At 37.6% G+C, this 13,943-nt stretch overlaps 1 protein-coding gene across 41 annotated transcripts in view; it reads left to right on the top strand.

Moving 5' to 3' along the window:
* The window catches only part of DST (dystonin), a 440,625-nt gene that overhangs the window by 303,576 nt on the left and 123,106 nt on the right, over positions 1 to 13,943 (top strand). For 35 of the 41 annotated variants that reach the window (XR_011530133.1, XR_011530132.1, XR_011530131.1 and 32 more), the window contains 8 exons: positions 1,529 to 1,617; positions 2,578 to 2,713; positions 3,820 to 9,351; positions 9,479 to 9,628; positions 9,777 to 9,992; positions 10,179 to 10,328; positions 11,188 to 11,421; positions 12,560 to 12,712. Coding sequence is in view for 38 of the 41 variants with exons in the window: in XM_070586342.1 (XP_070442443.1) it covers positions 1,529 to 1,617; positions 2,578 to 2,713; positions 3,820 to 9,351; positions 9,479 to 9,628; positions 9,777 to 9,992; positions 10,179 to 10,328; positions 11,188 to 11,421; positions 12,560 to 12,712 (6,660 nt within the window). In the remaining 3 variants the exon portion in view is untranslated. The remainder of the gene's footprint in view (positions 1 to 1,528; positions 1,618 to 2,577; positions 2,714 to 3,819; positions 9,352 to 9,478; positions 9,629 to 9,776; positions 9,993 to 10,178; positions 10,329 to 11,187; positions 11,422 to 12,559; positions 12,713 to 13,943) is intronic. The other 6 variants (XM_070586335.1, XM_070586336.1, XM_070586339.1 and 3 more) reach the window with 1 other exon arrangement.

Here is a 13,943-nt window from a genome sequence, read left to right as displayed (position 1 = left end):
AATGGAATTGCTGCTGTATTTTTAAAAATAGATTTCCACTAAGTTAAGGAGCATTTTTCTCAATACGTTTCTTACACTGCCCTCCTATGGAGCCCTGCCTGACGTTTTAGGGGTTATCATTAGCTTCCCTTTTTAGTTCTGTGCAGGTGCTCACTTGCCATTAGTTGAAATAGACGTTGACTGTTTCAGTGGAAAACTTCAGTGTCTTGTCTAATTTTGCCTGCGATAGGGGGCAGAGTATCTTATCTGGGATTCCCCCCTAGGGAAGTTTATGGAGCCAAATATATACTTCAATTATTATTCACTTGAAATAAAGCCATATTAACTCATAGTCTTGTGTACAATATTTCGTATAGTGTGGTAGAAATAAGTTGGAAAGCAATTACATTTGGTGTTTTAAACCCAAAACCTTCAAAGTAATTTTATGCAAATATTTAGTTTAAAATACCTTCTCCCTCCCGCCCCCCGTCAAATACGAAAAGAACTAATATAGGGACATAAACCTGAGGATAACAAATGTCTTTTGGGAAACGTGGATTATAAACCCTTGGTATTTTCTCATTCTGTGGTTGTAAATTCTCCAGAATTTCACTGGATCAGTTTTAGGCCGAGTAGACATAAAAGTGGACAGCTGCTTTTTAATGCAGGTCATGGCATACATTATGGATCTCTCGTAACACTTGATGGTCTCTCTGTTAAAGGAAATTTAAAGTAATTGATGTGAGGAATAAATGTGTCTTTCAAAAAATCAATGTGGCCTCATGATTACCTATAACTAATAAAATAGACTTTACATTGACGCTAAGTAGAATACAGTGGGGGAAATCTATCTTCATTGGCTCATCAGTTCCTCTCGCGTCTGCTCATTTCAAAGAATGGCAATCCATTTCTGATACTAGGTATTCAGAAATAACATACTGAGGTATTAGGGGTAAGTGTTACAACCTCTTGCTTTTCCTCAAACAGATCAGTTTTAGTCCTCTGACCATCACAGGTGACTTATGCAAGTGAAAGTCAGTAATAGAAATTACTTAATCTTGATCTGCAGACCTGTAGTTTAATACTTTCAGCCACAATTTTTTCAAGAGGAGCATTGTATCCAGGAAGTTGGGGGAAGGAAGGTACTCTTTCGAGCTGTGTTCCACATTCACATATCTTTCAGAGTACTGTGATGTACAAGGATGACATTGGGCCAGTGCTGAACCTCTGGCAACCTGAGATGTTAAGGCAACCTTTATTCACGGTTGGGCTGGGACAAATGCAGGAACCATGTAATGCTGTATTATTATTTCCTAATGAAAATGGTGGCAGTATGGATAGAGAGAGGGACTTTCCTTAATCATGCATTCAGATAAAGTACTCTTTTTATCCAGGCCTACACACTGATAATAAGTGATAGATTATTGACATGGGTCACCCAGAAAATAGACCCATCATTTGGGTGTTGATGAAAACTTAGTCTTTTAAAGATTACTATTGTCTAGTCTTTATGAGGGGAGAATTTGAATGTATTTTCTTTACCGTGCAGATTTCCAGTGAAGAAATATCAACCAAGAAGGAACAATTATCTGAAGCCCTTCAAACTATGCAGCTATTTTTGGCTAAACATGGAGACAAGTATGTTGGGTTTTGTTAGCTCTCTTATTCAAAGTAGGGAAGTAGTCTTAAAAATGTTCAGCAAGGTGGAAGATGATAAATTTTAATTGAGATTTTGAAAATGGAACTCAACCACAAATTTACCTAGTAATATAACATTATAAATTTAGCAGCTTAATTAATTGTCACTTTTAGTCACTTTTAGTCTTTACCAAAAGCCTGAAATGTACTTTTTATCTCCATATATTACTGATGAGGAAACAGACTCAGAGAGGTTAAGGATCAATAGCTAGTGAGTTGTGGAAACTCCAAGCCAAGTCTCCATTCTAAGTAGTGCTCTCTGAGACTTACCTTTGGAAAATGTGTGTGAATATGTTCTTCATTTTATTTGCTGAGACCTGTGGCAACCTGATTTCTCATATTTTTGTCCTAGTTTTTGCAACAAGGCACTTCATATATTTCAGCTAATGCAGGCGGTAAAGGAATCTACCCTTTTCTTAAACCCTTTTTGGCTGTACTCTCTAGGATTATTCCAAAGTGATTTTGTATTGTACTTTAGATCAGGTTAATTTCCTTGTAAATTTCTTCGTTCATCCTTCAGCTTAAGCAAGTTTCGTCTTGAGTAATGACACCTTACTGTCCTTTTTCCATGTTGGGACTGACAATGAGATCTTTCCCTCTGACGGATAACAGCAATTGTTATTTTAGAAATTGGTATGTGCTAGAAGGGTGCTGATATATTAGTTTACACCCTTCAATCCTTTTTCCAGGCGAGAGAAGGGTTCTTAGATGTTTTAGGGCCATCCTTAATCTTCATATACAGCCATTCTAAGACCTGAGCAATCTGTATATGAGGTTACATTTTATGATCGTGTGCTTATTTAGAAAAGTATTCTACTTTAGAAAATCAATGAGCCTACTGTGTCATCCTTATCACTTGAAGTCTTTCATTCCTCCTCTCATTCTTTGTGGTTATTTTAGAATGACAGATGAAGAAAGAAATGAATTGGAAAAACAAGTGAAAACTCTTCAAGAAAGTTATAATTTATTCTCTAGTGAATATCTGAAACAGCTACAAGAATCCCAGACTTTAGGAGATGTAAATGTGGAGGAGAAGGTAATACTCTTTATTTCAAACATGAAGTGGTTTCAAGATTCTTAGTTTTATTGCATGATTGTAGATGTATATGTCAGTGATAATTATGACCTTGAATTGTGTACATAGAAAAAACGTGGATGGAGTTTACTTACAGATTTGGAGATTTCAGTGTTGTTTATTAAGAGCAATCTTACACTTGCTGTCATCAGTTTCTGTGACATCTTAATCTCTGCCTTGCATGGTAAAAGAAAAGAATCATTCATTTTTCTAACTCTTCTCTTTAGAAGCCATTCTTTTGCTGCTTTATTAGGTATTTTACTATAGAGCTATGATGTTAGAAAATAGCCTGCGAGTCGTCTCTCAGGGTGGTCCTGGAGTGTTAAAGGGTTTGTTTGATTTTCAGAGATATTCATGAGATTTGTTTGAGTAATACTAGGCCATATCTTATAGTGAGGATGCCCTAGTATCTTCTGAAAATATAACAGAAATCACTTAACATTTGGCCTGTCCTTAAACTTTCAAAACTTGACAATACCTATTCAAAATATCCAATATTCAACACAATATTCACTATTCAAAAAATTATCTTTATATTCATCTCCCTTACTCCCTGGAATACCGTTCTACACAATTTGTCACATTTTGGGGGTATGTAGCAGTTTTTCTGGTTTGTTAGTTTTCGACTGTCTGTGAAGGAGTCTGTATGCTGTAAACATCAATAGCATGGGGTTTGATACTCTCTTTCATGTCAGTAGACTAATCTCACCCAATTGCAAAAGCATGATTTGCCTTCTAGGTATGTGTTCTGTTTTCTCACTATCATCATTTGCTCTGTGGTGTCCTCAACTAACCTTGTTAATGTACACGGTATTAAGTTTTCAATTCACAGATGCATGTTGTTTTCAAAGCTTTTATCACATCCTGTGCTGTTGAATAGATCACTGACATAGATCACTTGTGCATTTGAGCTGCCTAACATTCACAGCCTTGCTGCGCCTTGGTAAGTAGAGGATTTTTTTGTCGAAGTGTATTATTTATTTTTAAAAAAAGCAAACTGAGTTTCCTGAAACTCTGCCTACCCTTGTTTCACGGACTGACCTGAGAATGTTCTGTTTTCCTTTCAGCTGGATAAGGTGATTGCAGGCACCATTGATCAGACAACTGGAGAAGTCCTTTCAGTCTTTCAGGCAGTTTTAGGAGGCCTCATTGACTATGACACAGGAATCAGGTTGCTCGAGACACAGCTAATGATTTCAGGTCTAATTGCACCAGAATTACGAAAATGCTTTGACCTCAGAGATGCTGAAAGTCATGGCCTTATTGACGAACAAGTTCTGTGCCAACTTGAAGAACTAAATCAAGCAAAGGAGATTATTTCTGCTGTGTCATCTACCACAATTCCAGTGCTAGATGCTCTGGCTCAAGGCGTGATATCAGAATCCATGGCCGTCAGAGTTCTCGAGATACTGCTTTCCACAGGCTGTCTGGTTATTCCAGGCACTGGAGAACAGTTGACCCTACAAAAGGCTTTCCAACAGAACTTGCTTTCCTCCACGTTATTTTCTAAAGTCCTGGAAAGGCAAAATATGTGCAAAGATCTTATTGACCCCTGCACCTCTGAGAGGGTGTCTTTAATGGATATTATACAAAGAAGTATTTTACAGGAAAACACTGGGTTGCGGCTTCTACCTGTGAGACCGCAAGGAGGAGGCAGAATAACATTAAAATGTGGAAGAAACATCAGCATTTTACGGGCAGCTCATGAAGGTCTCATAGACCGGGAAACCATGTTTAGGTTATTGGGCGCACAGCTTCTTTCTGGAGGTCTGATCAATTGCAACTCTGGTCAGAGAATGACTATTGAGGAAGCTATGGCAGAAGGGATGATTGACAGAGACACTGCCAGCAGTATTCTCACCTACCAGGTTCAAACAGGTGGAATCATCCACTCAAACCCTGCCAGACGTTTAACTGTAGACGAAGCGGTCCAGTGTGACTTAATCACTTCCAGCAGCGCTCTTTTGGTACTAGAGGCTCAGCGAGGCTATGTTGGACTCATTTGGCCTCACTCTGGTGAAATATTTCCCACGTCTTCTTCCCTGCAGCAAGAGCTGATCTCAAATGAATTGGCATACAAAATCCTGAATGGTAGGCAGAAAATAGCTGCTCTTTATATCCCAGAAACGTCTCAAGTCATTGGTTTGGATGTTGCTAAGCAGCGAGGAATTATAGATAATAACACAGCATCGATTTTAAAAAGTATAATACTGCCTGATAAAATGCCAGATTTGGGAGATGTCGAAGCTTGTAAAAATGCTAGACGATGGCTCTCTTTTTGTAAGTTCCAACCATCTACAGTCAGTGATTACAGGCAAGAAGAGGATGTTTTTGATGGAGAAGAGCCGGTGGCAACTCAGAGCTCAGAGCAGACTAAAAAATTATTCCTGTCTTATTTGATGATAAATAGCTATATGGATGCAAACACAGGGCAAAGGCTTTTGCTGTACGATGGAGACTTGAATGAAGCTGTTGGTATGCTACTTGAAGGCTGCAGTGCAGAATTGGATGAGCACACCCCCGTAGAAGAATGTCTTGATGTGTTAAGACTCCCTGGTATATTTCTGAATAATGTTCCAAGTAAAGAAAACTATGAAAGTATAGCTTCACCAGGTAGTTTTGATAAATGTCATAGCAGAGAACCTAAACATAAAGAAATCCTTGAAAATAGAGAGCATGCCATCAATGAAGAATTTAATGAAATGGAAAATAATGTTTTCAGTAGTCAATTTTATCAGTCTGAAAACCTGGCAAATATAACAGCAACTGATCATGAAGTTAAGAATTCATCCAGTGTGCATGTTCCCAGTTCTGTATCGTATTTAACACAGCCTGGACTTGCAGAAGTTAGCATGCCTAGACAAGAATCCAAAAACATACTTAGAAACTGTGAAAATCAAAGTCAAGTTAAAACAAAAGACCATACAGATGAATGCAGTCATTCTAAAAACGTTCAAGACTTTGCAAGTGATTTGATAACAAATCCTATTGCTAAATCAAAAACTAGTAGAATCTGTGGTTTGAATGAAACAGAGAATGAAGATAATATAAACAAGGATTCAACTCTCTTTGACTATTCCCCCAGGCTAAGTGCCTTGTTAAGTCATGATAAATTGAGGAACCACCAGGGAAGTTTTAGTGATGTACATAGCACAGAGAGTGATGGAAATGAATGTGAAACCTCTCCATTGCCGTTCAATGACCAAACCATGTTATTGGGTCAAAGAATGGGAGGAAAATTTCAAGACCAGTTTCTGGGAATTGCAGCTATTAACGTCAGTTTACAGGGAGAACACTCTCAACAAAAATCTTTAAATATTGGTTATAGTGATCCTCCAGTCCAATATCACAGTGATAAATATATTTCAGATACTTATGGTGAAGATGAAAGAATGCATGCTGCTTCCCAGCAGAATCCTGAAGACAAGCAAAATGAGTCCACAGTGGGAGAATACTCCTATGCTGCGACTCTAAGGGGTGATGCTGATAATGCCAACGCATCTCCTCTTTGTGATGCACCATTGCTTGAAGAAACTGTCAGTGCTGGAGACTATGAAACGTCACCACTGGATGATCAGCAGAGTGACACAGAAACAGACAGTGATAGCAATGATGATTTTTATGATACTCCCCTTTTTGAAGATGATGACCATGATTCTCTGCTTCTTGAAGGTGATGATTGTGATTGTCTGCAACCTGAGGACTATGACACACTACGAGAGGAAAATGATGGGGCTGCTCCTCTTGGTGATGTTTTCTATGATGTTTCAAAAGAGAATGAAAGTTCTGTGGTGACCCAGGGGGAACTAGTTGATAGCCTAAGTGTGAGGGCAAAAGCTCAGTCTCTTCAGGATTTTCATGTAGATAGCGAGAAAGCTGAATTGGGTTCTGGTAAAAGCATACATTTAAATTCAGTTGACTCATACAAGGTCAGTGGACAGTTGCTGGAAACTGCATCAGAAAGGGAAAACTCAAATAACCCTAAAGGTGAGGAGTCTGCCTCACTGACTGATTGTGAAATTGGAAGAAAAGAGAGCTTCAGTGCTTCGTTAAAATTTGATGATACTGGCTGTTGGAGGGGGAGAAAAGAAGAGTATGTAACTGGACACGAATTTAAATCAGATACTGACCATTTAGATTCTACACAAAATGAAGAAGAAAGTTATGGGGATTCTGTATGTGACAGTAATGAGCAGGATGATGATGATGGTGATGATGATGATGGTGATGATGATGATGATGATGATGGTGATGATGAAGGAGGAGGAGCAGGAGATGAGAATGAAAAGCCCATGTGCCAAGATGAGGCTGAAGATATGGATATCCAGTTGTGTGCTACCACCATAAATGAAAAGGAAAACAGTCATGAAAATCAAAATATTAATGAAATGATTCTCCTGGGTGAAAAGCACACTGATAATTCTTTAGAAAAACATCAAAGTGTAAATGTTTTGCAGCTACAATCAAGTAGTAAAAGTAGCTTAGTTACTGAAAGTAGCAACCTTCCAGAATATACAACTGAGGTTGTTGGAAAAAGCAAAGAAAACCTCTTGCATCACGAGATGGCCCTTAAGGATGTATTGCTGCCTGTCATTAAAGACACTGAATCAGAAAACACCTTTGGCCATGTAGGTATTTTACATAATATTAATATCAGTTCAACTTCTGAATTAGATAATGATCTAATGAACACAAAGGTTAAGTTGATTCGAGGGCCAGAATCTGTTGACTCTGTGAAAGGTGGAGATCAATATTTTGAGAACGTGACACGTCAAGTCGACTCATGTTTTGATAAAATCATTTGTTCTGGGCCTGGTTTAATAGGAAAACCTGCTGAGGAAAGCCATTTGTCATCCGTAGCCTCTGTAACTCACAAAGATCATCAAACTAATGGAAGAGGTCTAATTAAAAAGAGAGATGACAAAAATGATATACCAATAGAAGATGAAACATTAAATCAAAAAATGTGCCCAGGTGAAGGAGAAGTGCTTATGGAAGGCCTAGGAAAAGATAGTAAATATCTCCAGCTTTTACCTAGTACAGGGATAGAGGACAGTCTTGATTCAATTAATAATCACTTTCCATTTCCACAAACCACAAACGGTGAAGAACATAGTCAGAAAGGAAGCCTTGAAAAAGCAACTGTAACTTTTCAAGATGAACCAAAGAAAGGACGAATGATGGTTAGTAAAAGTCCTGTTCCATTTGAGAATCTTGAAGAAATATTTGACTCATCGGTTTCCAAAGTGATCAGTGATGACACTGCTTCAGACATTATATTGTCTGAAGAGAATAGAAGTGTTGGGAAAGATTCAGTCACCGATGCACCTGAGAAAGAGCTTGATCTGTTTACTTATTTGAAACATTGTGCTAAAAATATAAAAGCAAAAGATATAGTGAAATCAAATGAAGATATTCCAAGCTGTCCTCTAATAGCTTCCCCTCCCATGAAAGAACACTTGCAGTTACGAGTTAATAATGCAGAAGAGAAGGCAGCTCTTACCCAGGAAGTCTCACCTCTAAATGAGATGGGCCAATGTAATGATCTTGGTCATGAAGAAAGTATCTCAGAAGGAGGAACAGAAATTCCTCAGTTCACACCAGAAAGAAATGAAAGCACACTCTCAGTCATACCTTTTAGAAATGTAGAAGGCCTGGGGAAAAATACTGATTTTGTGCAGTCAGAACTCTGTACAAATGGAATAAGAAATGATAACTCCAGTGATACTTTCAGCACTGACTACCCATTCTTAGAAACTAACCATAAGAAAGAAATAATTGAGCAACGGCCACAAAAAGAAGGCGGCTTGTCTCCAGGATTCCAAGAAGAGGAGGCTCAGATTTCTGACTTACCTCACTTAGCTGTTGGGGATGTAAAGGCTATCTTAAAAAGTAGATTGAAAGAAGGCCAAAGAAATCCTCAGGAGGTTGGAGAACCGTCAGCCTGTGCAGACACTAAAATCTTAATTCAAAACTTAATTAAAAGGCTTACAACATCACAGTTGGTAAATGAAGCATCTGTTGTGCCCAGTGACTCTAAAATCAGTGACTATTCTGGAGTTTCCCCCATGAATAACTCACCAGAACTAAAAGCAGAGAGTGGAGATGATCCATTCTGTATTGCAAATCTTAAGTCCGAGCTTCTCCTCAATATACTTAAGCAAAATCAGTATAGCCAAAAAATTACGGGAGTATTTGAATTGATGAAAGAGTTAACTCCGATAGAGTGTGATCTAGAAAAAAGAGGTATTATATCTCAAGTAATTCCACTGCCACTTGAAAATATTTTCTACAAGCTGCTTGCTGATGGATATTCCGAGAAAGTGAAACAGATTGGAGACTTGAATCAAAAATCATCTACTACTGAGATGGTGGGTGAACAGCCACACGCTCTTGATGATCTTAAAAGCAAAGAAGGAAACTACTGCTCCCTTAATTTACAAAATATAAAAGAAATTGGACTAGAAAAGTCTACTGTGTGTGCATCGGCATTGCCAAGAGGTGAGAAGCTGGAGGAGCTGTGCAATGATTTCCCAAGCCATTTGGAATGTATTTCAGGGTCAAAAGAAATGACTTCCGGAGATAGCTCAATGGAACAAGTAAGTTGACTTAGACATTTTCTATGAAAGTAGCTGCATGAAACATTTGGGAATAATCCCATACGTTTTTTTGCTTTAAAAACATACATATAGGATATTGAATTAAAATGTCCAAATTTCTGTTTAGTTTTCCAACGAGTTACAGCAGTGTTTACAGCACACGTCAAAAATGCACCAGTATTTGGCTTTGCTTCAAGATATGAAGCCGCCCTTAGACAACCAGGACTCTCTGGATAACAATCTAGAAGCTTTGAAGAACCAACTTAAACAGTTAGAGGTAAGAATTGTCTGCTGCCTATTATGGATAGAAGTAAGCTGATGTTAACTTGGAAAAATACGCAGAGCGCTTTACTGTTATGTTTGTAATATGAGTTATATTGGTGTTTCTCACTAAGTACATCTGGAATATATATATATTTTTGTAGACATTTGAATTGGGATTGGCTCCAATTGCTGTTATTTTAAGAAAAGACATGAAGTTGGCAGAAGAATTTTTAAAGTCTCTTCCCAATGACTTCCCCAGAGGACACCTTGAAGAACTGAGCATGAGCCACCAAAGTTTGCAGGCTGCCTTTTCCTCCCTCAGCGACGCGTCTTCAGAGAGAATGAAGCACATCATGCTCGCAATTGACTGTGAAATGGTAGGCGTCAGAATGTTTCACGCTGAGTCAAATTTGAGTTTCGAAGAAAATTTGATTATTTGAAAATTTAGTCATAAGATGAAATATTTTATTTGCAGGCTAATAAGCCGTTAACACAGAGTCGTTATTTGTAGGAATTTGAAATTTGGAGACAGACAGAAATGAACACACAATTTTGTTTTCTAGTCTAAACTAGAAGTTTCCCATGAGGAGTTTCTGCATAAACTTGAGTCATTCTCACACTGGATATCAGAGAAGAGCAAATCTGTGAAGGATATTGAGATTGTGAATGTTCAAGATACTGAGCATATAAAGGAAAGTTTGGAGCTTCTCAAGGCAAGTATCAAAATAAGTAAGACCAAGTACATTTAAAAACCTATGTATTTAATATAACAAATGTTTGGAACCAATATGACTTTGCTAAAGCTGTAAGGGATTCTTTCCTTTCTTATCTCTGTGACATGTTTGTTCATAGTTGATACAACCGTAAAATAATCACAACGTTATAAATGTCATTTTGGTGCTGTCCCAATTACCTTATCAAACTCTTACTACCACTGACATGTTGAGATTTGTCTTTGTGTGTTTATTTATGTATTAGTCAGATCCATGATAGTATAACTTAGTCGTATTAATACATCAAATATAAGTAGTGTTTATGTATGTATTAGTCATTTTTGTCATGCCTTTTTTCCCCCCAAGTTCTTAATTTGAACAGCATGCCTCATGAATGATGGTTGAGCTCTTGGCTTGGGAGTCAGGAAACTGAAATTCTGGCCCATTTATGTTTCCGATTTCCCATGGTCTCATTTATGTGCTACCATGATTACATGGATACTGTAAATATTAGCAAGCCTTATTTTAATGTTTCCCTTCAGTGTGCTAAATGTATATAAGTTGAGTCTTCACCTTTTGTTGCAGTTACATTTTAAGTATGATGTGGCAAGGTTAAAATATTCTTAGAGGGGTTATCTTTTTATATAATATTAATTACCATAGTAATAAATAATTTCATCATTACCATCTATTACTAGGTGATGAATAGATTTTTGATGAAATGAATAATGAAAAAATGTCAATGAAACCTTGAGTCCCTGATATAAGAAGCATATTTTAAAAATAAATATTATTGTTAAGGTAAACTTTGTATCATGGCTTAACTCCCTGTTGGTAACTTGTACTACTTTGTTCACAGAATGTGTTAAAAGACCTTGGACACACCAAAATGCAACTGGAGACGACAGCCTTTGATGTGCAATTCTTCATCTCTGAATATGCACAAGATCTGTCTCCTAACCAAAGCAAACAACTGCTGAGACTCTTAAATACAACTCAGAAGTGCTTTCTGGATGTGCAGGAATCAGTAACCGCCCAGGTGGAACGTTTAGAGACTCAGTTACAGCTAGAACAGGATCTTGATGACCAGAAGGTTTGCTTTTCTTTGTGGAGTTGGAATTCTTTGGCTTTAGTCCTTCAGTGTGGAACTTGTAATGTAGATACCCAGGGATTATGGCACAATAGGAAAGGTTTGGCATAATAAGATACAATGTAGAGATCCGACAATATATAACAATACTTTTTCCCATAATAATGCTATCATTAGTTTATTTAGATTTTCATGACTCCCTTAAACTACTGTTTTCAGATAAGAGTCTTGACTTTTTTTCTCAGAGTAGGAAATACGGATGTGCTCATAAATTTCAGTGGATAAATTGATGAACATGTGCATAGAGAAAGTTTAGGGTATCTTTTTCGTCTACGGGGCAGTGTGGCACAGCAGTTCAGAGCACAGGTGCTCGAGCCAGGCTGCCCCACTCACTCATTGTGTGACCTATGGCAAGTCACTTAAGCAGAGTTTTCTCACTGGAAAATTGGAAATAGTCACAGTGCTCAACTGGTAGTATTCTGAGCCTTGATAGAAGAATGAATATAAAACACTCAGTACCTTGACAGGATGTGTTAGGCTCCTTATAAATGTGATCTAGGCCCATAAGATGAAAATCTAGTATATATAAAATAGGAAAATGAAAGATGTAAGTAATTAGCAATAATGAACCAAGAGTTGGGAATGGAATTAGACATAGTGATTAAGTAAAAATATCGCATGCAATGTTCCTTTTATTATTTCTTGAACCACTCAGGCATTGTCTCTAGCATGATAACCTGTATACACATCTCAAATATGTTAACAGACAAATCACGACTAACTTCTGTTTTGATATCCTTTTACAGAATTAACTGTGTGTGTCGCAGGTTTCAAGAGCTTAAGAAAATGGAATGCTTCTTCCTGTCGATCAGAAGTTCCATCTCTTACACATGTGCATGGCCAGTATTCTCTTGGGCAGTTTCACCCCCCCATGATCTGTTTCCTTGTGTATGGGACATGCTCTTACTTTCTCTGTCACCTTGCTGAGTTTGTACCCCACTGCTATCGTGTTTACAGCATACATAGGAAAAAGCTTGTTGAGGGGAAACTTGCAAAATGTTTGCAAAATGTAATAAGGAGCTCTCGCAATAGCGAGTTTATGACCACCCGTGTAAAATGCTCTGGTTTTGCTCCGCTTTAGATTGTGGCAGAGCGTCAGCAGGAGTACAAAGAGAAGCTCCAGGGGATATGTGATCTCCTCACGCAGACTGAAAACCGCCTCATCGGTCACCAGGAAGCCTTCGTGATCGGAGACGGCACAGCTGAGTTACAGAAGTACCAGTCCAAGCAAGAGGTAGAATTTGGTTTTGTATCAGCAGGTCTATGTTGACGTTAAGTGTGAATCCTGTTATTTGGTGGAAGCAGTCAGGATTTTTGAAAAACAGCCATCATTTTAGCTTTCTGAGGCAAGGCATTGCTAGATGCCCCAGGCCTGAGCTGTAAACTTTATACTAAGAGTTACATTTCCAACTTCAAGCAAGCCAAGTAATTTTCTTGACTGGTTTTTGGTGAGATATTGAGTGGGGGAGATATAAAGGAGATTTGGTAATGGAAATATTGTGTGTGATGAGTTAAAACTCGGATCTGTTTAAGGCCACCCCATGCACTTGCAAGTTGGGTGAAATAGGCATCATTTTGGGTTCTTTCTCTTTCTTAACATCTTGTGCCTTTCATCTTTCTCTACAGTTTGTCCCTTTACATTGAAGGAACAAACAGTACTGACAGATAAAGATATCTTTATTTTGGTGTCAGAAGAAAGAACATTCTCATTGTAACTAGATAGCTCTTTGTCCAGATCCAGACTGTACACATTATTATCCTTGTAATTTAATCTTTTTGAGCCTCAGTTTCTTCATTGGTCATACTCACCTTGCTGTGTTAGTGTAAGAGTTAAGTAAATATTGTGTGTTGACTGGCACAGTTCATGCCATGTAACAGTAGCTCAATAAGTAGTATCTCTTTGGGTTCAAATACTTATCTGAAAAATTTCAAGAGGATTAAAAGAAAAGTATGGAAACATTGTATGTAAGCTCAAACATGATACAGTTTGTTTAGAGAATGAATATGCATAGTAATAGAGAATGCATAGAATAGTATACAGAATGCATATAATAGAATATTCATAGAATGTAATAGAATGCATAGTAATACAATATGCATAGAAAATAGAGAATGAAAATGCAAAGTAAAGAAGGAAGAGAAATTATAAAAAGAAATAGAGACAGAGGAAAGCTATATACCTGCTGAAGAGAGTTCTTAGTCTCGAGCTTCCTGGCAGGCAGGGCAAGGAAGCAAACAGTACACATTACAGAGCTCTGGTGTTGAGAAGACATTGTTATCTTAGCATAGAAATTATTTTAGGAACAACTTCGCACATAATTTAGAGAGCTAATTGTTTAGAAACAGAATAAATAATATTACCATGTGTTTAAAAGCTTTATAAATTCACCCACATAACATAAAAAGATCTGATGTGTGTAAATTTGTACAGATTATAGACTGAATACTTCATTGTTTTCAGTGGT

The sequence above is a fragment of the Equus przewalskii genome, chromosome 19 (genome assembly GCF_037783145.1).
Source record: "Equus przewalskii isolate Varuska chromosome 19, EquPr2, whole genome shotgun sequence".
In the NCBI taxonomy this organism is placed as follows: Eukaryota; Metazoa; Chordata; class Mammalia; order Perissodactyla; family Equidae; genus Equus; species Equus przewalskii.
The sequence above is the reverse complement of the archived record's forward strand: the minus strand, read 5'-3'. Positions and strand labels throughout refer to the sequence as shown.